Here is a 25,615-nt window from a genome sequence, read left to right as displayed (position 1 = left end):
CTTCTCCAGCTGACTCTCTGGATTGGCCCGCATTGCCCCCACATTGCCCCCGTGCATCCCCCCCCCCCCGCCCCCCCCCCCCCCCCCCCCCGCATCACAGCATCACTACTCCAGCCAAGAGGTTCCCACCCTGGATGGCACCCCCATGGTCCCGCTGCCCCACCGCCTCATGGGGAACCCTGACTGCTCATCAGCCCAGGTCCAGCTGCCCAGCCATGCAGAATGCTCTAACGCTCCAGACAGTCTTCCCCTAGTGCTGGACCTTGACCCAGAAGGTCCCTCCTCCTGGCAGATGGCAATGAAGACCTACCTGGGCTGGCTGCCCTCCTCCCTGGCTGGCCCTCTGAGAGGGATGTCGTGTGTGGCCCGACTGCAGGTCCTGGGCGGCCAGCAGCGGCGTGAGGGGTTCTCCCTGCTGCGTCTTCCTGCGGAGGCGGCGGTGGCAGCAGTTCTCTGGCTTCCTGTGGTGTAAACAGGAAGTGAGACTGTGTTAAAACAGTAGCCTCCAGCTGTGAGAAAGTAAGGAGCCCTCTGATTGGGACTGGGGGGCCGACATCGAGCGGCTTTAATGAGAAGTCCAATAGCGGCCCTGCTGGTCAAGAGGGTTCCTTCCGTCATGGCACTGCCTGCATGGGTGACCAGGGAGCTGGCATCTCCTGGAGGCCCAGAGCATCCCTCTGCTTCCTGGACACACGAGCCGGCATCCAGGACAAGGGCTCATCCACTTAACACATGTGAAGATCCTGGGCCTCCTGTGACCAGGAGAAGAGGGATGGGGGTGGGGAATGGGGCTGGTACTGCTTCATGTACCACTCAGTTCAGTTCAATTCAGGCTCTCAGTAGTGTCCGACTCTTTGCGACCCCATGAATCGCAGCACGCCAGGCCTCCTTGTCCATCACCAACTCCCGGAGTTTACTCAAACCCATGTCCATCGAGTCGGTGATGCCATCCAGCCAACTCATCCTCTGTTGTCCCCTTCTCCCCCTGCCCCCAATCCCTCCCAGCATCAGGGTCTTTTCCAATGAGTCAACTTTTCGCATCAGGTGGCCAAAGTATTGGAGTTTCAGCTTCAGCATCAGTTCTTCCAATGAACACCCAGGACTGATCTCCTTTAGGATGGACTGGTTGGATCTCCTTGCAGTCCAAGGGACTCTCAAGAGTCTTCTCCAACACTACAGTTCAAAAGCATCAATTCTTCGGCACTCAGCTTTCTTTGCAGTCCAACTCTCATATCTATACATGACCACTGGAAAAACCGTAGCTTTGACTAGAGGGACCTTTGTTGGCAAAGTAATGTCTCTGCTTTTTAATATGCTATCCAGGTTGGTCATAACTTTCCTTCCAAGGAGTAAGCATCTTTTAATTTTATGGCTGCAATCACCATCTGCAGTGATTTTGGAGCCCAAAAAAATTAAGTCTGACACTGTTTCCACTATCTCCCCATCTATTTCCCATGAATTGATGGGACCAGATGCCATGATCTTAGTTTTCTGAATGTTAAGCTTTAAGCCAACTTTTTCACTCTCCTCTTTCACGTTCATCAAAAGGCTTTTTAGTTCCTCTTCACTCTCTGCCATAGGGTGGTGTTATCTGCATATCTGAGGTTACTGATATTTCTCCCGGCAATCTTGATTCCAGCTTGTGCTTCTTTCAGCCCAGCATTTCTCATGATGTACTCTGCATATAAGATAAATAAGCAGGGCGACAATATACAGCCTTGACGTACTCCTTTTCCTATTTGGAACCAGTGTGTTGTTTCCTGTCCAGTTCTAACTGTTGCTTCCTGACCTGCATACAGGTTTCTCAAGAGGCAAGTCAGGTGGTCTGGTATTCCCATCTCTTTAAGAATTTTCCACAGTTTATTGTGATCCACACAGTCAAAGGCTTTGGCATAGTCAATAAAGCAGAAATAGATGTTTTTCTGGAACTCTCTTGCTTTTTCGATGATCCAGTGGATGTTGGCAATTTGATCTCTGGTTCCTCTGCCTTTTCTAAAACCAGCTTGAACATCTGGAAGTTCACGGTTCACGTATTGCTGAAGCCTGGCTTGGAGAATTTTGAGCATTACTTTACTAGCGTGTGAGATGAGTGCAATTGTGTGGTAGCTTGAGCATTCTTTGGGATTGCCTTTCTTTGGGATTGGAATGAAAACTGACCTTTTCCAGTCCTGTGGCCACTGCTGAGTTTTCCAAAATTGCTGGCATATTGAGTGCAGTACTTTCACAGCATCATGTTTCAGGATTTGAAGTAACTCAACTGGAATTCCATGTACCACTACATCTGGCTAAACTCCTCCTCCTCCCAGGGGGGAAGACAATGAGGCAAAGATCTGCCCCCCAAGTCTTCACTAATTTAAGGTTAGAACCCTTGGAGGAAAACTTGTATCTGTTGCCTTCTATGTTGTGATTCATTATTCGGTTATTTATGGTCTTCCTTGATGGCTCAGTGGTTGGAAAAACAAAAAAATCCACATTCCAATGCAGGAGACCTGGGTTTGATCCCTGGGTTGGGACTATCCTCTGGAGAAGGAAATGGCTACCCACTCTAGTATTCTTGCCTAGAGAATCCCATGGGCAGAGGAGCCTAGCAGACTACAGTCCATGAGGTCACAGAGACCTGGACATGACTGAGCGACCAGAAGACAACATGCAGCTATTTAGAAAGGATGTTGCGAAGGATGACAGAAACTCTGGAACTGCGCCATATCTCCCCTCTGCTGCCCCCAGGGTAACCTAATCAGTTTAGGGCAGGACGGTTTTCCCGTTAAGCATGGATGTGGCCTCAGGCTGCTTCACAAACCAGTTCAGGGATGAGCTGGACCAAGCACCAAGTCACTCTCTACTGCTTGAGTAGAGTTTGGGTTTTCATACAGCATGAAAGACATGTTGCCAGGGCCCAGAGGCAGGGACCAGCACCAGTTCTGTCCAGAGGCAGGTAGAAAGCTTCCCAGGAGAAGTGCTTCTTGTCTGGCTCTTGAGCAAAGGGTAAGAACTTTCCAGGCAGAGAAGCCAAGGAAAAGTGTTCCAGAGAGATAAACATCCATGGTAGAAGCAAAAAGCAGAGCAGCAACCCAGAAAGAAAAGAAGGCCAATATCAAAATGGTGCTATATTATAGGGCTTCTCTGGTGTCCAGTGGTTAAGAATCCACCTGCTAATGCAGGGGACATGAGTTCGATCCCTGGTCTGGGAAGATCCCCTATGCCTCAGGGCAACTAAGCCCATGTGCCCCAACTACTGAAGCCAGAGTGCCCTAGAGCCCATGCTCTGCAACAAGAGAAGCCACTGCAATGAGAAGCCCACTCGCTGCACCTAGGTAGACCCAACAGAGCCACAAAATAAAATAAATAAATAATTTAAAGAAAGATGCTGCCAACATTTTTCTGCAGGGGAAATACTCTGCCACGCTGCAGTTGATGGTATCTCTTTTCTGCTCTTTCCAGGGTCAGGTGGAATGATGGGTTGGCTAATAGACAAGGCTGTGAGCTCCCTTCCAAAAGGAAGGAAAGAAGGAGAAACAAATGCACCATATGGGACTAAAAGAGAAACTGAAAACATTTGTGGCCTGAGATTTATATCTACTTTGTCAATAAACATTCTTTAGGAAGGATAAGTCTATACAAGTCAGAAATGTGTTCACCAAGCATTGTCCCAGCCCAGGGTTCCCTATTTAGAATTGAGTTCCACAGTAGCACTTTGGAAACACCGAGAGACCAACCAACCCAAAGGAATCACTGTGTCTCTTGAACTAGTCCTTCATAAAAGCAAGGCTTGGCTATGACATTAGAAGCTTAAAATATCAGACTGATGCCACTCATCAGCAGGAAAGAAAAAAAATGACATGAGTCTGAAACTTAACTGCACCCAGGGAACTCAGCACCCAGTCTATATCCGTGAATGGTTGACACTTTCATAGGCTGATACTCTGGGTACCAACCACAGTGGTGAAAGCAACTTTACATGTTGGAACAGACTCGGATGTGTTTTGTCTTTTCATCAACACACCTGATACTGCACCCTCTTCATGGGAGGGTTTTTTTCAATTAGCTTCTGAAGTAAGATTGATTTCACTTGAATTTTGCTGTAAATAGTTTTTCCTGGTACAGGGCTTGGTAGTGAATGATGGAGAGAGATGGGAAAGAAGACAGAGGAGATGACTTAGGGGAAAAAGTGATTTTTAACCAAAAGTGATCATTGAAGGTGATTTTCTAGAAGGGAGAGAACTGGGCCTCTGTTGAAAGAAATATCCTGAAGGTCATTTTGGTTGTGGAAGTCCCCTTGAGTTACAGTAGGTGAAAAAGACTTTGGGGTTGTCATAAAAGCTTGAGAAAGGTCATGGGACCCTGGAGAGGAAAGACTGGAGGAGGTGGAGGGAGGAAGGGAGGAAAGAATGGAGAGAGATTACATACTGGGGCCAAAGAGAAAAACACCCAGTGAGAAATCCCCAGACACGGTGGAGGGTATTTTAATAAGGATGACATGCAGCAAACAGCCCCTGTTTTTATGGTGCTGTCGTCCCTTCTCTGCACCCCCAACACCCAGGAAAATAATATGGTGCTGGCTGTGCCTTTGTAAAAGGCTGTGGAAGGGTCTGTGGGCCACGTGGGACAAAGCAGGAGGACAGAGAACTGCAGCTGCGGAAGTGGGAAGGGTGCAGGCAGGAGCGACAGATGCTGAAGAGGCAGCCAGGGCGGCAAAGATGGGGGACTTCTACCTGCAGCAGAGTCCCTGTCTGCCTTCTTCTTCCCTAGCAGCCTTGCTTGGAGAGATTCCCTCCCCATATCTGGTCCAACCCGGCCAGAGGGCACAGGGGCATCACCAGGGCAGCCTCTGTGACTTCCACAGACCCTTTCTGGGTCTCCAGGAACAAAGTAGATAGCCTGGTTTCCCAGCTTCTCTGTTCCTAATTTGCCCTCTGGGACTCACAGGTCTTAGGCTCAAAGGAAAATGAAATGTTTGCTTAAAATGGGGGCGCACAAGGTGAGGGTGTCTGTTCTGAAACCTTAACTGGACAGAGACTAGGTATCTTCAAGATTCATAAGCTGTCTGGCTGTAAGTTCATTTCAGTAGCAGACCTCACAAGTATTCGAGGTCAAAACCCTACCATCTGTTTAAAACAATTTTTTTATACCATGTTAATAAAATATTCATTTGCTTGGAAAGAATTTTTTTAAAAAGGAGCAGCGGAACAGAGCCTCCTGGGCAACTCCACCACGAATTGCTAACGAGCCCACATCCTGCCAGCTCTCTGCAAGATGGTACTTCCTCTTCAGTAACCTGGCTTCCTCTCCCTCCTCTGCTCTCTCACTCCTCCTCAACACCTTCCTCTCTGGGGTTTCTTGCTCCTCCTGAAGCTTCCCAACCCTCATCGCAGACTGTTCGAGGGGTTTACCAGAGGCCCCAGTTCTACCTACGCTGTGAACTCTGCCAAAGAAGAAGTGAAAGACAGCGAAGCCTAAATAAAGTGATAAAGAAGGCAGTGATAAAGTGACCCACAGGCGATGTGAACTTGAGCAAGTCCCTCACCTTTCTCTTTGCATGAAAGGGACTCTTATCCCCAGATGGTTGTCAGGCTTAACTGAGACAGAGCACAGAATCTGGTTCTAAAAATGGCTCAAGATACAGCAACTGCCTGGCCATGAGCCTGCCCTCCTGTGAGGGAGGGGGATGGGGCTGCAGAGAAAGGAAACGGAGGTCTGCAGGGGTGTGAGGGACGCACTGTCACAGCAATGAACACCGATATGCCCGAGAGCCTGTAAGGCATCCGCTGGGTTGGTTCCATTGAATCCTCACCTTAGCCCATGGAGGGAGCTCTAGATTCAGCCGCAGGGACTTCCCTGGCAGTGCAATGGTTAGGACTTTGCCTTCCAATTCAGGGGGTATGGGTTCGCTTCCTGCTCAGGGGGCTAAGATCCCACAGGCCTTATGACCAAAAAAGCAATATTGTAACAAATTCAATAAAGACTTTTTAAATGGTCCACATAAAAAAAAAGAAATCCTGTGGTTTCCCTGGTGGCTCAGTGGTAAAAAATCCGCCTGCCAATGCAGGAGATTTGGGTTCGATCCTCAATCCGGGAAGATTCCACATGCTACAGAACAACTAAGCCCATGCACCACAACTCCTGACCCTGTGCTCTAGAGCCCAGGAGGCTCAACTACTGAGCCCACATGCCCTATAGCCCATGCTGCTACTGCAATGAGAAGCTCACGCACCACAACTGGAGAGTAGACCCTGCTCACTCACAACTAGAAAAAAGCCTGTGCAGCAATGAAGAGCGAGTGCTACCAAAAATAAATAAATAAATAACTTTTAAAAACCCCAATGCTTGTAAAAATGAAATAAAACTTAAAATAAATTTTAAAAACTTCGACCCAATTAACAGATGAGGAAACTGAGGCTTAGAGACCTGTGAGAGCAGCCCTGCATTCCAGTGTGTCGTGGATGGCAATGCAGAAGTCATTCAGCAAGACGGGCTTCAACTGAGGTCTGCCAAGCTGCAGAGCTCTCTCTCTGAAGTCAGCCTTAAGCTTGAGGCCAGCCCCTTCTCTCTGATGGAGGAGAAACCCCTTCCTTGCCCCTCAGCTAACACTCTACTAACGCCCCAGTCAACCCTGCTTGGCGCAAGAGAATGCTCAAACCCTCTCTTACCTGGCCACAGGTGGGCAAGGTGTGTCCAGAAGGGCACACAGAGTCCTTTCTCTCTTCCAGACTCTTCTGAGGGTCACTGTCACTTTTAAAGTATTTTCTGGGCGGAGGCTTGGGCTTGGAGGATGTAGGCTTTCTCACCAAAATCTCAAAGGATTTCTTGAGTCTCAGTGGCGGGTGGCTGCCCTGGCTTGCAGGGAGGGGCAGGTTCTCCTGGGGGTGCCTGGATGAGGCCCCAGGAGACACCCCTGGTTCCCGCCCCAGTTCTCCTGGGGGTGCACTGACTTCCAGGTCGGAGGGTGGCTGCTCCCCGCTGCTGCTGGGACTGCCCCCAGGGGATCCTGACATGTAGCTGCTGTCGCTGCTGGAACGGATCATGACCTTCTGCGCCCGGCGATGCGGGGGTGCAGAGTTCTTGTCCCGCTCCTTCTCCAAGGTGGGCCGCCCGTGCCAGCTGCTCTCCAGCCTTTTGACACCTGCATTGGAAGCACAAATAAACTCCATTCCTGGTCTGGCTCAGGACTGCTACCAGGGGTATGCTGCTTACCCAGGCTGTCTGCTTCTCCCCAGAGGTCACTTTGGAGTGAAGCTCAGAAGTCTCGGGTCTGGTGTCCAGCACCAGTGACATCAGGCTGGGAAAATCATTAAACTTTCTGAGTCTCCAGGTATAGAGACGGAGATGCATCCCCAAGGTTGCCCTTCAAGGAAGGGCTTGATGTCCTGGCTGTCAGCCCCTTCAGGGACCACCTCACCCAAGAAGAGGCAGCCTACCTCCAATGCCTGATGGAGATGGGGCTAGAAAGACCCAGCCAATTCTGCACACAGGACACCTCCAATGGGCCATGTGAGCTCCATGGCTTGGCAGAAGTGGTCTGGTAGGGGCAGTCTGGTATCATCTCTGCTCAACTGGCCCCTCTGCTCAGCCCTGCGACCGCCCCCCCCCCCGCCCTTGCTCCCATAGGTGTGAAGCCTCCAGATGCTTCTGAATCAACATTCTGACCATGCCCCATTTCAAAGCCTGCTGGCCTTTGGGGGAACCCAAACTTCCACCCTCCGTTTCCTATCTATAAAATGGAGATCCTCATTTCAGGGTCACTGGACATTTTGAGGTTCAAAATCAAAGAGAGAAAATGTCTGTGAAGGTGCTTTGAGCTTTGTACCAAGAGGTCAGGGCTTTCATGGTGGCTCAGTGGTTAAAAAAAAAAAAAAACCCACCTGCCAGTGCAGGAGACTCAGGTTCAACCCTGGGTTGGGAAGATTCCCCTGGAGGAGGAAATGGCAATTCACTCCACTATTCCTGCCTGGGAAATCCCATGGGCAGAGGAGATTTGTGGGCTGTAGTCCTTGGAGTCGCAGAGAGTTGGACATAGTGACTGAACAACAATAATCAAGAGGCTACCTTTCTTTCCAAAAATGAGGATGAAGCAAGGCCAGAAAACCACTGCACCTTAGGCAGACTCTCCTCTTCCTTTTCTTCCTATGCAGCCCTTCCTCCTGGTTCTGAGCCCCGCTCTGAAACTTCCTCATATTCTGAGCACTAGGGCCAACCACACACCCTCCAATGACCCTTCTTTGTCTCTAGTAGTAAAAGATGCCCCTTGCCTAGCATCACAGATCAGAGGAGTGGGAGCAGACGGAGGCCCAGGCTCTCGCTCAAATGTCAGCACATTCTGCAAGTCCAGGAGCAACAGGGGAGCCCCACAGGTGAGCATCTCAGACCTCAGTACAGAACCAAGGCCGGCCAAGCTCATAATTCAAATCGTCTTTAGAGAAAAAGCTTCTCTTTTGCTTTTTCCTGATCATAAAATAAAAATGCATCTTTGTTTAAAGTCAGCTGCAAAAAGGAAGAAATGAAAGCAAAAATTCACCCTCAGTCTATCAGAGGTAACCGCTGTCAAACTTTTTTTCTCTGTCCTCCTCCCTTGAGCATAGACGCATGTTGACTGTGTGGAAATGGGAGAACACCACTGAAATAAAATTCTGGGTCCTGTCCTTTTGTCTGGATACTTTCCAGACTGTGCAACATCCTTGTGAATATCAGTGCTAAAGTCTGCACATTATTCTATGATATGGACATTCCACAAAGACCTGGCCAATGCCCACCAGCTGTACATTGGAGTTGGCCAGCCTGGTGCCCACCCCAGATCATCTGTGCACTCTGTGGCTGATCTGGGGTAAGGGAGCCTCTCAGGGCCCCACATTTTTCTAAAAATATGCATAAAAGTCATATGGGAAGATTCAGGGAAATAGTGTATTAAATAGCATGCCTAACATGATTAGAACTCAATACATGTCAGAAACTCTATTAATAGATATTACTCTTTCTAAGGAACCTATTATCATGGGCTAGTGGTTGAAGTCTCAAATGCTTATAGGGACAGAGGTGAGACAGGCAACCTGGTAAAATAAGATAACAGGGAATGGTGAGGACTGTAAAGAACTAGAGAAAGTCTGTGGATTTAAAACAATTCAAATTCAGACGATTTTAAACTCTTGTGCCTCCGAAACAAAGTAAAATGGGACCCCAATTTAGCTGGTGGACTGCTAGTTTTCAATCCTTGTCTATGAACCAGGCTCATCTGTGATGACTACTACGTGTTCCTGGGGTAGAGAGTAAGTTAGTGGCTAGACTCAAAGCTTTCTAAGGAGACAAAGATGCTGCAAATGCAAATTCACTGTCTCCTTACCTTCTAGACTCCACTGGTGCCGCTCCTTTCCAAACTTAACGTTCTCCACAGCCTGGGCCACAGCTTCTTTGAGCTGCTGTTCAGAGACCTGGAAAATATACATCACCTCCTCAAGCAAATAGTGGGAACTTCTGCATCAGGTTCTGAGTCCTGTACCAGTTCCCTAGCCGGGTCCCTGGATTTTGCTGTCTTTTATTCACACCCACTCCACAAAGAGTTGACATCCCCAGAAACACCCTGGGCATCAGTGGTTCCCTAATTTGGACAAAGTCCAAACTCAGTCAATAAAGGGATTCTCAAGGTGGCCCCTCTGAACTTCCCAACTTTCTTTCCACTACTTGGTGCCAAACTAGGCAGAGTAACCATTTGTGAGTTTACCTCTGGGGAGTTCTTCCACATTTAACGCTGCCATGACAGCATCATTGCCTTCATTACCAACAACAAGGATGTCATAACTGTAACTGTGAGGCTGCGCCATGACAGGCAGCCTAGATTAAGAGTAGGCCTGGTTTTCCAGGGTAACATGATTATCAGGCCACCTGGAGCCAGCCAATCAATATGCGCCCAGTAAGGAAAAGGGAACCTATCAGGGGAAAGCTGAAAAGCCCGCTAAGGCCCAAGTTTGAAAAAAGCCCGCGAAGGTTTGAGCCAATAAGATTACTTTGCAAACATGTAACCAATCCGCTTAAGCCAGCTACCAACTGCTTATGCACACCTTATAAATTGGGTAGCAGCTCGGGCTCAGCGCTTTCTGACCCTGCACCACTGCGTTGGTTGCGGCAGTAAGCCCTGACTCGAGCCAGCAATAAACTTCCCTTTTTTGCGAGTTGCATTGTCTTGGAAGCCTTCTCTCTTCCCGCTCGGGGATTTGGACATCGGGCATAACATAACCATAGCCATCTTATTGTCACAAATAATTAATCACCTTCGAGTAATAGTTAAAAGTATGAGTTCTGGAGCAAACAGACTCATGTGCAAGTCCCAGTCCCCTCATTTTGTAACCACACACTCACACAAGGAACTTAAGCTTCTAACCCTCAATATTTTCCCTGCAAAACAGTGACAATAATAGAACCTACTTCACAGTAAAATCAGAGGGTTTTTAAAAAGAACTTTTTGGACACCAAAAGCACAAGAAACAAAAGAAAAAAAAAAAGCAGATAAATTGGACAATCTCAATATGAAAATATTCTGCATATCAAAGAACTATGATATAAATTGGACAGAAAATATAGATACAATTGGATGACAAAAAAGAAAAAGATAGATAAAAAGAAAGAAAAAGAGACAAATCGGATAACATCAAAATGAAAATGTTCCATGTATCAATCAACAAAGGGCAAAATCAGCAGAGTGAAATGGGACTCACAGAATGGGAGAAGGCTTAGGCAAATCAGATTCCTACAACTCAACAGCAAGAACAATCAAACCATACAAGTAAAAATGGGCAAAGGATTTGAATAGATATTTTCCAAAGAAGACAGACAAATGGCCAATAAGCATGTGGAAAGATGTTCAACATCAGTAATCATTAAGGAAATGCAGATCAAAACCAAGAGAGAACTTCCCTGGTGGTCTAGTGGTTAGGACTTCCCCTTCCAAAGCAGGGGGTAGAGGTGCTAAGATCCCACATGTTTCAAGGCCAAAAACCAAAACAAAAAACAGTATTGTAACAATAGGAAGCAGTATTGTAACAAATTCAGTAAAGATTTTAAAAATGGTCCATATAAAAAAAATCTTAAAAAAAACTCAAAAACACAACAAGATATCACTTCACACCCATGAGGATGGCTAGGTGGTCCAGTGGTTCGGAATCAGCCTGCCAATTCAGGGAACACAGGTTCAACCCCTGGTCTAGGATGGTCCCAATTGCCTCATGGCAACTAAGCCCATGGGCCACAACTGCTGAAGCCCGCATACCTTAGAGCCCATCCTCTGCAATAAGAGAACCCTGTGCACTACAACTAGAGAGAAGCCCTTGAACAGCAACAAAGACCCAGTGCAGCCAAAACTAAAAATCAAGTCATTAAAATAAATAAATAAACAAAAAGTGACAAGTGTTGATAAGGATATGGAGAAATTGAAGCGTTGCTGGTGTGAATGTAAAATGAGACAGCCAAGATGGAAAACAGATGGCAGTTTCTCAAAAAATTAAAAACAGAATTACCATATGATCCAGCAGTTCTACTTCTGTATATTACCCACATAGAATGGAAAGCAGGGACTCGAATAGGTATTTGCACACCCAGGTTCCTAGCAACAGGATTTACAATAGCCAAAAGGTGGGAGCCACCCAAGTGTCCATCAACAAATGAAGGGATGTGCAAAATATGGCCTCTATATACAATGGAATCTTATTCAGCCTTAAAAAGGAAGGAAACGCTGACACAGTCCATAGCACAGGTGAGCCTAATGGACACCACGCTAAGTGAAAGAGCCCAGTCACCTATGGCGCCACTTAGATGATGTATGCAGAGTTGTCAAAATCAGAGAGCAAACAGTGGGAGCTCTGGGACATGGTGGGAGACAGAAAGTAAGTAGAAGAGTCATCTCCAGAGGTGGGTATGAGGGCTGTTTAAGGGGTAGAGAGCATCACTTTGGCAAAATGAAGAGTCCTGGGAATGGCTGATGGTTATGGCTGCAAAACAAATGTGAATGTCCATCACACCACTGGACTCCATGCTTCAAAACGGCTAAGACTGGGGACTTCCCTGGTGGACCAGTGGCTAAGACTCTGTGTTCCCACTGCAGGGTTCCATCCCTCATCAGGGAACTAGATTCCACCCACAACTAAGAGTCTGCATGCCGAAACAAAGATAGAAGATCCCAAGTGTTGCAATTAAGACCCAGTGCAGCCAAATAATACATAAATATTTCCTCCAGTGTGCTTACTGTCAGTGCTCACTACAGAGCAGGGCTGCATTTGAACCCTGCCACACAGGCCTGTGTGGATCTTACCCACCATCCCCTTCTCTGTCCTACTTCTGCTGGGAGTTCAGAAATCCACTAATTAATAACATAGGCTATCATGGGGTTAAATCCTAGCCTCTCCACTTTGTAGCTCCACCATTGGGCAAGTGCCTTTTCCCTTCTAAGCCTCAGTTTTCTCATCTGTGAGATGGAGGGGAAAATCATACCTGCTTCAGAGTTGGACAACAACTAAATGCCATTGTGTATGTCAGGTCTTTGGCAAACCCACCTGGAACACATTGAGTGAAGTAAAGACTGATGGTGATTATCACCAGGGTCCCCAAAGTCATCACACCCATGCCCATGGCTGCACTTCCCAAGTTGTGCTCCCACCTGCATCTCACTTGCCAGCCACTCAGTTCAGTTCAGTTCAGTTCAGTCGCTCAAGTCATGTCTGACTCTGTGACCCCATGGACTGCAGCACACCAGTCTTCTATGTTCATCACCAACTCTCGGAGCTTGCTCAAACTCATGTCCATTGAGTTGGTCATGCCATCCAACTATCTCATCCTCTGTCATCCCCTTCTCCTCCTGCCCTCAATCATTCCCAGCACCAGGGTCTTTTCCAATGAGTCAGTTCGCATCAGATGGCCAAACTATTGGAGCTTCAGCTTCAATATCAGTCCTTCTAATGAATATTCAGGACTGATTTCCTTTAGGATTGACTGATTTTATCTCCTTGCAGTCCAAGGGACTCTCAAGAGTCTTCTCCAGCACCACAGTTCAAAAGCATCAATTCTTTAGCACTCAGCTTTCTTTATAGTCCAACTCTCACATCCACACATGACTACTGGAAAAACCATAGTTTTGACTAGATGGACCTTTGTCAGCAAAGTAATGTCTCTGCTTTTTAACATGCTGTCTAGGTTGGTCATAGCTTTTCTTCCAAGGAGCAAGCGTCTTTTAATTTCATGGCTACAGTCACTATCTGCAATGACTTTGGAGCCCAAGAAAATAAAGTCTCTCACTGTTTTCATTGTTTCCCCATCTATGTGCCATGAAGAGATGAGACTGGATGCCATGATCTTCATTTTTTGAATGTTGAGTTTTAAGCCAACTTTTTCACTCTCTCCTTTTACTTTTATCAAGAGGCTCTTTAGTTCTTCTTCTCTTTCTGCCATAAGGGTGGTAATCATCTGCATATCTAAGGTTATTGATATTTCTCCCAGCAATACTGATTGCAGCTTGTGCTTCATCCAACCTGGCATTTCTCATGATGTACTCTGCATAGAAGTTAAGTAAGCAGGGTGACAATATACAGCCTTGACGTACTCCTTTCCCAGTTTGGAACAAGTGTGTTGTTCCAAATCTGGTTCTAACTGTTTCTTCCTGACCTGCATACAGATTTCTCAGGAGGCAGGTAAGGTGGTCTGTAAGGTAAGGTGGCAGGTAAGGTGTATTCCCACCTCTTTAAGAATTTTCCACAGTGTGTTGTTATCCACACAGTTAAAGACTTTGTCGTAGTCAATAAAGCAGAAGTAGATGTTTTTCTGGAATTCTCTTGCCTTTTTGGTGATCCAATGGATGTTGGCAATTTGATCTCTGGTTCCTCTGCCTTTTCTAAAGCCAACCATTATCAGTCTTAAAGCTAACTGCCTGCTAGCCTGTCTAACTAAATACCCTACAGTGCCTCCATCTTACCGGTCCCCAAATGAGATCATTCTTGTTGAGTTCTGCCCCAAGGTCACAGGTGTTAGGCCTCCTCAGAAGTGGAGCCCAGAATCAAGGTCACCTCTGAAGCTGACTGAGCCCCTTTGGCTTTGCCAAAAGCCTCATGATCATCACTAACAAGCTTCCTGACTCCCAATTAGGCAAAGATGCCCACTCCAGTAAACAGCCTATGGTGCCCCAACCAATCACCTACCGTCCAGCAGGAATTTTCTTTGTCTTGAGGCTACAAAAATTGACTATTAACCCACAGAAACTGTAGGCTTCTCCTGGTCTGCCAGGTCTGCCTGGAGGTTGGCCTGCTGTGCTCCCATTGCCCACATTATCTCTGCTCTTTGTTCTTAAAACACTCACTCCCCTCTGAACTGCTCTGTGTCTGGAAATTCTTTTCCAACTCGAGCTTGGACTGCCTCAACAATTCTCTTTCCTCCCAAGTACACTCCCTTCTCCAGTTCTCTGTTCTGGCTGTGGTGTTGCCATCGCTCCGTCTTCCAATCTAAAAACACTCCAGTCCTCCTAGGCTCCCCTCTCTCTTATCCCAAACCTAATCAGCCAACAGATCTCTTTTTTTCCCCCAACATCTGGGAATTGAAGATGGTTTTTAAAATCCTTGTTGCTGGTCTATTTCATTTATTTATTTGTTTATTTTTTGGCCATGCCACAAGGCATGTGGGATCTTAGTTCCCCGACCAGGGATCAAAACTGTAGCCCCTGCATTGAAAGTGCAGAGCCTTAACCACTGGACTGCCAGGGAAGTCCCCAGCCAGCAGATTTTGTTGATTCTTTCCATGTTGCCTCCTGCTGCCCCTTCTGTTATATTCTCCTCCCACATCTGCTGTTTAATTCAGGCCCCATCATCTGTTTCCTTCCTCTGAAAAACTCCAACTCCACCTACTCCATCCTGTCCTCTGCAAAGCAATCAAAGGGTAAGAAGAAAAATCTGAACATGTTACAGCTAGAGCTTCAGACTCCCCTAGCTCATCACCACCCACAGAATGCAAACACCTTAGCGTGCTGTGGAAAGCCCTTGGCATGTGACCCCAATGCCTCACCAAACTCCATTCTCAACCCTCTGCTCCCGTCTCTGCACCCCAGTCCTGAAAACCTACCCCTCCCTCCTTCCACGGCAGGTGACTTCACAACTCTGCAACTTACCGCTGTGTCCCTGCTGCCTGGAATGACCTTGCACAAAGCCTTTGCCTGGAGAAAACTAACTTCTGTACATCTTGCTTTTATCTAGCCTTCCTTTCTGTATCCCTGTGTTCTTATAGTACCGACCATGCAATTTTGCAATATTGCAATCATTGCAATATTGCAATGATTTCTCTGCCAGTCTCGTGGGAATGTAAGGATCTGGAGGGCAGGACTGTGTGCTATGAGCTCACTCACTCTCCCTGTGTGCCCAGCACCCAGCTCCAGAGAGTCACATAGTGGGGACCTGCTGGATTCATGGACGAGTGAATCTCTTCTACCTGTTAACAGGAACTCTGGGTCTATGTTTTCCAGCCCTCGGGCCTGTAAATCAGCTACAAGAACCTCCCTGAGCTAATGCCAAGTGCCTCGGTGTCTAGGAGCTTGCATAGGACTTCTGCTGCAGAAACTTGTTAGTACAGATGTTTGGTTCAAACTCAGTTAACAATGTCTGCACGTTCATCCACTTCTTGTTCCCATGGGAGTCCTGCGGGAGTGGGCCTGGGAGGGAGAGGATGCTCAGGGGGAGTCACCTGTGGGTCCGGATGGCGGCTAACCATGATGGGGATGGGACCCGGGTTACAGTGACTCAGGATGGCATAGACTTCGTTGAGTGTCATGCAGTGAACGGGGGAGTCGTTGATCTCCACCAGCTCATCGCCGCATCTGCAAAAGGCAGCAACAGGGAGCTGTCAGGCAGCTCATTCACAGGGCATGTGCACGACTGAGTCCCCAAGGTCCCACTCCTTCCTAGGCTACGTGATGAGACCCCAAATTCACTGACCAAAGCAGCTCATCACACACCCACTTCATGCATGACCACAAAATGGGAGACGGTGCATCCCAGAGTGGGGCAACATTCACCACAGTTTGTAACTTTTTTCTGCCCTTGTCCATATAACTTAAACTCAAATGAGATGAAGTGTGTAGTTTAACCAGTGTAATGGATTAACCAATTAACCACAGGTGAACTGATCATGTCCTCTGTTGGGCCTTCTGTGTTCCCATACGCAGAATGTGTAAGGGAATGAACGAATGGGATGTGCTAAAAGGTAGAGAAGAAATCACTGGTTGAGGTTCTTACAAAAAGAAATAAATTGGGAAGGCAATGGAGTTCATTCTTATAAGGCAGGAAATGGGTGGGGGGGTGATGAGGTAGAAAAAAATAAGGCTGCTTCGATAAACAGGGAATTTGTACAAACCAATTCCCTTGCTTCACACATGGGGAGAATGAGGCAGAGAGGGTGAAATTATCTCCTCAATAAGACCTCACTTAAGGACTAAAAACTTTTTCTGTTAAGTGCCACATAGTAAATATTTTAGGCTTTGGAGACCATACCATCTCTATCGCAACTCTGCAACTCTGATATCATAGCATAAAAAAAACAGCCTTAGAGAATATGTAAATGAATGAGCACGGCTTTGTTCCAATAAAACTTTATTTAAAAAAAAAAACAGATGGTGGGCCCTCATTTGCCATCCTCTGCCCTAGCTGGTTATCAGCAGAGTTGGGACTGAAATTTAGGTCTCCTGACACTGATTTCATGGTTCCTGCTGCTGTGATCGGCTGCTTCTTTCTTCTACATTGCTAATGCAGAGTTGGTCCCCCTTTCCCGTTCTTGCTAAGAAAGCACACATTTTCATTGCTGTAAAAGACCATCGCCAGATAGCACCTGATGCCAAGGAAAGTGAAAGTTTCCAAAGCAATCCCTACTCAGCTCAAGTCTAAGAAGGAAGACTGTCTCAAGAGATTTGGACTAAAACCATCACTCTGACTGAGCCACGCTGTCTCAGATGACAGCACAGCAGCTCAGCCAATCAGCCATCACCCTCCTGCCTAGGATAGCAGCAAACCCATCATTAATTCAAGCCTGTACATACTATAGTGATAGGAAGACCTTTAAAATATGGCCAAACCCTGCTGATTTAGCAAAACCCAAACTCAGTAGAGAAGGTATACATGAAGATATATTATCTGGGATACATATAAATATATAGCATATATTGCTGTTGTTTAGTAGCTAAGTCATGTCCGACTCTTTGTGACCCCATGGACTGTAGCCCACCAGGTTCCTCTGTCCATGAGATTTCCCAGGCAAGAAAACTGGAGTGGGTTGCCATTTCCTTCCCCAGAGGATCTTCCTGACCCAGGAACTGAACTTGACCCAGGAATCTCCTGCGTGGCAGGCAGATTCTTTACTACTGAGCTACCAGCATATATCATATGCTCGATGAGAGAAGATAAACCATATATGAATGTGGAACTGAGTATTCTAACAAGTTAAACTGGAATAAAATGTTATTACTAGACTCAGATAACTTGTTGAAAATAAAATTTAGATTTTTACTTCTCTTAGAAGTTATTTGTAAAAAGACATACATAAAATGCCGAAAAATCTTTTGTTTGTGCTACCAAGAAATGGAGTTAATCCTACTGATTTACTCAGTAAGCTTTTTTTTCCACATAGACTACACAGGCAAACCTCCTTGAACCTCCTGTTTATGTCACTATACAATCAACATCAGTTACATCTGAATTAAAGTGTGTTCACTTCATGTTTTCTGTTTCTGGCCATTATTCTCTGAAACAATATTTCTTACATGATGATGTGTGTACAAATTCCCCAGGATCTCCTAAAAATGCTGGTTTCAATTCAGTGAATCAGGGAGGGCCTTGGAATTCTGCATGTCCAAGGGATTCCCAAGGGATGTCAATGCCCCTGGTCCAGGAACCACACTTTGAGGATCAAGGCTCTGAGCTATCACTGGACAATTTTAAAGATCTCATCTTCCGATCAATCTCCTGACACACTAAGGAATTCCTTCCCTAAGATCTTTTCCAAAACATAATCGGGACATACCGCAGTCGACCATCCAGGTGTGCCACGGATCCTGGAGACAGTGTGTGAACGAAGATGCCGGAAATGCACTGGAAATAGGGGATGCTGCACAGTCCGATGCCCAGCCCGACACCAGCCTCTGGAAGACAGAACAGGGTGGAGGCTGGGGCTTGTGACTGCACTAGACCAGGTGTGTGCTGGTCTGTCAGGGGCCCAAACTTGTCCTGGGTTAGCTGGTGTCTCCTATTGATCAATGCATTCACTACGTGCATAGTCACAGAGCATCACTGTGAACAGGCACTGCTCAGGGGTCAGAAACTAGTGACCAAGGCAGATGAGGATGCTGAGATCAAATAGGGAAAGAGAAGGAAGGAAGACATGGAGGGAGAAGGAAAAATGAGAAAAGGAAAGGAGGAAGGGACAGACGGAGGGAGGGAAGGAAGGAGGAAAGAGGGAAGATGGGAGGCAGGGAAGAAGGAAGGAGAGCAGGCCAGGTTGCAGAACCAACAAGGAGGCCAGCCAGTATGGCTGGAACATGGCTCATCATGGAGAAAGTGCTCAGAAGTCCCTCAAGGATTTCCAATTGCAATTAGCAGAGAATCAATCAAGGAGATCAAACCAGTCAATTCTAAAGGAAATCAATCCTGAATATTCACTGAAGGACTGATGCTGAAGCTGAAGCTTCAAATACTTTGGCCACCTGATGCAAAGAGCCAACTCACTGGAAAAGACCCTGATGCTGGGAAGCATTGAGGGCAGGAGGAGAAGACAGTGACAGAGGATGAGATGGTTGGATGCCATCACCAACTCAATGGACATGAATTTGAACAAACTCTGGGAGATAGTGAAGGACAGGAAAACCTGGTGTACTGCAGTCCATGGTGTCACAAAGAGTCAAACACAACTGAGCAACTGAACAACAACAACAAAACTACAAAGGCCTGCAGGTTCTTTCTCTCTGTCCCCACCAAGGGCTCCAAAACCACTTCTCATCCTGCCCACCTTGCTGCAGCCACACTGGCCTTCCCTCTCTCCCAACAATCTGGGCCGGCCACCTCCTCTTCACCCTCCAGGTCTCAGCCTGGCTGCACTCTGGCCGGGAGGGGCTGCTGAGCCCGTTGCTGTCAGCATCCACCCCGAGTGGTGAAGGGACTGGATGTTGATCTTCAAATGTCTGGGTGTGAGAGCATCTCAATTCTCTGTTGCAAGTAAGAAAAAGATCCCAGAGAGGGCAAGTGACCTATCCAAGGTCCCAGCAGATTAGCCATAGAGCTGTAACTCCTGGTCGTGTGTGTGTGTATGCATGAGAGAGAGACCTGCGTTTGCTTCATTCTGTTTTATTTTAACCACTGCACCAGAACACACTGACTGAATTGACTGAATCTGGATGCGTGTCCTGGGTTTCTGTTAACAAACAGAGCCCTAGACCCTGGGGCTAAACAATAATCATAAAATATTGGAAAATCATAAACAGAGACACAGACATCAAGGACAATCGTATGGGTACCAAGGGGGAAAGGGAGGTGGGATGAACTGGGAGACTGGGATTGACATATATACATTACTATGTATAAAATAGCTAACTGATGAGAACCTACTGTAGAGCACAGAAACTCTACTCATTGCTCTCTGGTGATTTAAGTGGGAAGGAAATCCAAAAAAGAGGGATATATGTATATGCACAGCTGATTCACTTTCCTGTACAGCAGAAACTAACACGATATTGTAAATCAACCGTGTGTGTGCTCAGTCGCTTGGCTGTCTCCGACCCTTGCAACCCCATGGACTGTAGATGGGATTTCCCAGGCAAGAACACTGAAGTGGGTTGATATTGCCTTCTCCAGGGGATCTTCCTGGCCCAGGGACCAAACCCACGTCTACTGCATTGGCAGGTGGATTCTTCACCATCTGAGCCACCTGGGAAGCCATAAGGCAACTATACGCCAATAACAAAAATCTGTTTAAGGACAACAGCCCGGCCTGATTCCCCCTAGGAAAATCTGGGAGACAGCTCAGAAGTGGGGGGTCCAGTCAGAGGGTGGAGGAGGACAGTGAGGCCCCAGGAGGCAGCGCCTGCCTACCTTTCTTCAGCGACACCTCCACCAGGATCCTGTCATTGGGCTTGGTGCTGCTGGCGGGAGCCCCGGGGCTCTCCAGGACGAAGGGGCCGCAGTCCTTGGTGATGCAGGTGCTGGAGCTCAGGGAACGGCACAGTGGGGGTGACAGGTGGCTGCCCAGGGAGTGGGGGGCCGTCAGGCGGGTCCTGACCGTGAGGGTGAGCAGCCCCTTTTTGGCTTGCTGAAATAGAGAGGGTCACAGCTTCCAGCAGCAGCTCAGGGCAAGGCCGACATTTTATTTATTACTATTTTTTTGTGAATAACAGTAGTGGAAGAACATGTTTTTGAAGAACATGTAGCAGAGAGTGTGTGTGTGTGTGTGTGTGTGTGTGTGTGTGTGTGTGTGATATGGAAACCTATATATACATATGCAGTTGTTTAGTTGTTCATGTTTAGTTGTTCAGTCATCTCTGATTCCTGTTTAGTTGTTCAGTCACGTCTGACTCTTTGGGACCCCACGGACTATAGCCTGTCAGGCTCCTCTATTCATGGGATTCTCCAGGCAAGAATACTGGAGTGGGTTGCCATTCCCTTCTCTAGGGGGTCTTCCTGACTCAGGGATCAAACCTGTTTCTCCTACGTTGACAGGGGGATTTATTTTACACCATTGAACTACCAGGGAAGCCCATGTATACATATACATGATATATATTTGTATGTCTGAATATGGATATGACATCTTATATACCACATATATTCCCAGGTGAAAGTGAAAGTTGCTCAGTTGTGTCTCTTTGCGATCCCATAGACTATACAGTCCATGGAATTCTTCAGGCCAGAATACTGGAGTGGGTAGCCGTTCCCTTCTCCAGTGGATCTTCCTGACCCAGGAATCAAACTGGGGTCTCCTGCATTGCAGGTGGATTCTTTACCAGATGAACTATATGGAAGCCCATTCCCAGGTGGCTCAGTAGTGAAGAATCCTCCTACCAATGCAGAAGATGCAAGAGACACAGGTTCAATCCCTGGGTCCGGACAATCCCCTGGAGAAGGAATTGGCAACCTACTCCAATATTCTTGCCTGGGAAATGCCATGGACAGAGGAGCCTGGCAGGCTGCAGTCCATGGGGTCACAAAGAACTGGACACAACTGAACACGTGTGTGCAAATACCACATATATACATATATATGCCAAAAAGATAGTCTTGAACTAACTAGTCAGAGACTCAGAAAATACCTTTCAGTGACTGTCTTCAAAACTTAAAGCAGATTGTAACAGAAATACACAGAACGTTTTGCTGCTGCTGCTGCTGCTAAGTCACTTCAGTCGTGTCCGACTCTGTGTGACCCCATCCCTGGGATTCTCCAGGCAAGAACACTGGAGTGGCTTGCCATTTCCTTCTCCAATGCATAAAAGTGAAAAGTGAAAGTGAAGTCGCTCAGTCATGTCTGACTCTTCGTGACCCCATGGACTGCAGCCTACCAGGCTCCTCCATCCATGGGATTTTCCAGGCAAGAGTACTGGAGTGGGGTGCCATTGCCTTCTCCGCAGAACGTTCTGAAACAGTGTTATAAACCTTAGATAGTTGATGTGGCCTCTGACAACAGTCCTGACCACACTGTGATTTCCTGAGTAAGGCCTCTTTTGGGCACTGTGCCAAGATTGGTGTCAGTGGGGTGCCCCACGCAAAGGAGTCCACAGTTCAAATGTGTAGGTTTGAAGTAAGGAGGGTGATGTTGGGAGCTCGGTTCCTTTGTCTGGAGGCCCCAGCGTTTGGCCAGAGAGGGACAACAAACGGTCACCTTGAATTTCTGTAAAGCGTCCTGATGTGTCAGTCCAGCCATCGATTCCCCATTGAGTTCCAGAATTTCATCACCTGTTGGGAGAGGGAGGAGGGAGGAATTGTAGCTGAGAAGAGTGTGGCCCCCCAGGGGGCGTTACCCCCACCTTAAACTCTAGTGCCCTCCCCCACCCTCTGTCCAGCTCTCTGTGTGATGCACAAACCACCACAGAGCACATTACTCACCCAGCTCTCTCCCACTGAGAGGCGGGCAGGGCAGCAGGGCTGGGCCTTCTCTGGCCCCTCTTATGGTCCAGGGTGGGATCCAGGGTCCTTAGCCAAGGCCTGGCCCAGTCGGCTCCCTGTCCACCTCCTGGCTTCACCTCTTCCCCTCCAGCTTCAGCCCCTCATGCCGCCCTCTCCCCTGGACCACTTGCTGAAACATCATACACCTGCCTTTCCACTGTCATCTGTGAAGCTCTGTGCTTGTTTCCATGGATCTTCTCAACTACAACATGTGTCTCCTACATTTTCCAGCTACCATCTCTTTATTTTTTGTTGCACTGGGTCTTTGTTGTGGTCCACAAGCTTTCTTTAGTTACCATGAGTGGGCTTAGTTGCCCTGCGGCATGTGGGATCTTAGTTCCCCAATCAGGGATCGAACCCGTGTCCCCTGCATTAGAAGGTAGATTCTTAACCACTGAACCACCAGGGAAGTCCCAGCTACTGCCTCTTAACCTCTCAGTCTCTTCCGATTTTGTGCTCTTGGGGCACCTGGCACCTCCCACTCTCAGAGCTCTCATCATCCCAGTGGTCACTGATAGCCCGAGAGTCCCTCCCTGAAGATGGAGCTTTGTAACAGCAGATGCTGTTCCCCGAGGGCCAGTTCTGGGTGAGGCCTCCCTAGTACTCACTAAATGTGGGTTGGATGTGATGTTTCCAGAATGCCATGAAGATCATGTCTTACAGAAGAGGAAAGTGAGCTCAGAGAAGTCTGAAGTTCATATGGTAACAAGAATTAGGACTGGGGGCTTTTTACTCCAAGTCCTGTCTCCACAACACTAACACACCTAAGAGAAGAATTTTTTCTGTATCCAGAAATCCATTTTTATGTGCACAGAAAATCACTTTCTCCCATTCATTCAATCTATTCAATACACCAACAGACAGCACTGTCTCTGTTTTGTTTTTTTTGTTTTGTTTTTGTTTGACCACACTGCAAGGCATGTGGGATTTTAGTTCCCCAACCAGGGATTGAACCTGTGCCCTCTACTGTGGAAGCACAGAGTCTTAACCACTGGACCCCGAGGGAAGTCCTCTGCTTTTGTATTTTTAACATGACTTTCTGGCCTGATTGCTGTTGCTGAATCTGCAGTCACTTAATTATGGGTCCATTATATGTCTATTTCTGCTTTATTGACTATGCCAAAGACTTTGTGTGGATCACAATAAACTGTGGAAAATTCTGAAAGAGATGGGAATACCAGACCACCTGACCTGCCTCTTGAGAAACCTGTATGCAGGTCAGGAAGCAACAGTTAGAACTGGACAGGAAACAACACACTGGTTCCAAATAGGAAAAGGAGTACGTCAAGGCTGTATATTGTCGCCCTGCTTATTTATCTTATATGCAGAGTACATCATGAGAAACGCTGGGCTGGAAGAAGCACAAGCTGGAATCAGGATTGTCGGGAGAAATATCAATAACCTCAGATGTGCAGATGACACCACCCTTATGGCAGAAAGTGAAGAGGAACTAAAAAGCCTCTTGATGAAAGTGAAAGAGGAGAGTGAAAAAGTTGGCTTAAGGCTCAACATTCAGAAAACTAAGATCATGGCATCTGGTCCCATCAATTCATGGGAAATAGATGGGGAAACAGTGGAAACAGTGGCTGACTCTATTTTTTGGGGCTCAAAAATCACTGCAGATGGTGACTGCAGCCATGAAATTAAAAGACGCTTACTCCTTGGAAGGAAAGTTATGACCAACCTAGATAGCATATTAAAAAGCAGAGACATTACTTTGCCAACAAGGTCCTTCTGGTCAAGGCTATGGTTTTTCCAGTGGTCATGTATCGATGTGAGAGTTGGACTGTGAAGAAAGCTGAGCACTGAAGAATTGATGCTTTTGAACTGTGGTGTTGGAGAAGACTCTTGAGAGTCCCTTGGACTGCAAGGAGATCCAACCAGTCCATCCTAAAGGAGATCAGTCCTGGGTGTTGATTGCAAGGACTGATGCTGAAGCTGAAGCTCCAATACTTAGGCCACCTCATGCGAAGAGTTGACTCATTGGAAAAGACCCTGATGCTGGGAGGGATTGGGGGCAGGAGGAGAAGGGGATGACAGAGGATGAGATGGTTGGATGGCATCACTGACTCAATGGACATGGGTTTGAGTAAACTCCAGGAGTTGGTGATGGACAGGGAGGCCTGGCATGCTGCAATTCATGGGGTTGCAAAGAGTCAGACACGAATGAGCGACTGAACTGAACTGAATTGATAGACAATCCATCTTTTTTTCTCTGGTTGTTTTAAATACACTTTTCCCTTTGTCTTCAATAGGCTGAATTTTAACTAGGATGTATTGGGGTGCTTCCTCATATTGAAGTTCTGGGCTTTGAAATAATTCTAGAATATTCTTAACCATGTTCTCATTACCTATCACTCCCCTGCTTTCATGATGCTCTTTCTTTCTAGAATTCTCATTAGATTATTCTAGACCTTCTCAACCTCTTTTCCTTGTTTCTCTAGTGCTCATCTTTTTCTTCTCCATTGCTCTGTGTGGCCTCCTGGATAATTTCCAGCTCACATATTCTCCTGACAGTTGCATTTATCTGCTGTCTAACCCATTCACCAAGGTTTGTTTGTTTTAAAATTTCAATGGCTTTACTTTTTTTAATTTCTAAGTTATTTTTTCACATTTATCTTTTCACTGTGTTCTATTCTTTCCTTATTGTTTTTCAGTTACTTCTTTTATTTTTTTCAGCATATTATACACTGAGAAATAATCACCACAATATTGTTGTTGTTCAGTTGCTAAGTCATGTCTGATTCTTTTTGACCCAATGGACTGTAGCACCCCAGGCTTTCCTGTCCTTCACCATCTCCTGGAATTTGCTTAACTCATAATCTAGTTAATATTAGTCACCACACCTGGTTACAAGTTTTTTTTTTTTTTCATTGTGATGAGAAAACTTTCAAGATCTACTATCTAAAGAGGTATGTGGTTGTCAAAGCAGTGGAGGGCTGAAAGAGGGAAGGAGTGGGAGTTTGGGATTGGCAGATGCAAACTAGTATATAGAGGATGGATAAACAGGAAGGTCCTACTGTACAGCACAGGGAACTATACTCAATATCCTGTGATAAGCCATAATGGAGAAGAATATGAAAAAGAATATAAATGTGTATCACTGAGTCGCTTTGCTATACAGCAGAAATTAGCACAACACTGTAAATCATCTATACTTCAATAAAAAAAACTTTTAAAAAGCTCTACTCTCTCAGCTACTTTCAAACGCACAATATAATATTATTAACTAAAGTCACCATGATTGATTCATTTTATAACTGGAAGCTAATGACTTTTGACCACCTTCAGCAACCACCCATTTAGTCTCTGAATCTGTGAGTTCAGGTTTTTTGTTCTGTTTTTAGTCCACATGTAAATAAGATCATGTACTGTCTTTCTCTGTCTGACTTACCTCACACAGCATAGTGTCTTCAAGGTCCATCCATGTTGTCCTAAGTGGCAGGATTTAATTCTTTTTATGGCTGAAA

General features: G+C 46.6%; 1 protein-coding gene across 4 annotated transcripts in view; it reads right to left on the bottom strand.

Moving 5' to 3' along the window:
• Positions 1–25,615, bottom strand: part of IL16 (interleukin 16) — a 112,539-nt gene that overhangs the window by 16,301 nt on the left and 70,623 nt on the right. For all 4 annotated transcript variants that reach the window (XM_043921373.1, XM_043921372.1, XM_043921376.1 and 1 more), the window contains 7 exons: positions 21,862–21,935; positions 20,082–20,298; positions 18,022–18,139; positions 15,694–15,826; positions 9,332–9,419; positions 6,648–7,120; positions 311–461 (listed from right to left, as the gene is read on the bottom strand). In XM_043921373.1, coding sequence (XP_043777308.1) covers positions 311–461; positions 6,648–7,120; positions 9,332–9,419; positions 15,694–15,826; positions 18,022–18,139; positions 20,082–20,298; positions 21,862–21,935 — 1,254 coding nt within the window. The remainder of the gene's footprint in view (positions 1–310; positions 462–6,647; positions 7,121–9,331; positions 9,420–15,693; positions 15,827–18,021; positions 18,140–20,081; positions 20,299–21,861; positions 21,936–25,615) is intronic.

This window comes from Cervus elaphus, chromosome 13 (assembly GCF_910594005.1).
Source record: "Cervus elaphus chromosome 13, mCerEla1.1, whole genome shotgun sequence".
NCBI lineage: Eukaryota > Metazoa > Chordata > Mammalia > Artiodactyla > Cervidae > Cervus > Cervus elaphus.
This window is presented reverse-complemented; position numbering and strand designations above follow the sequence as displayed.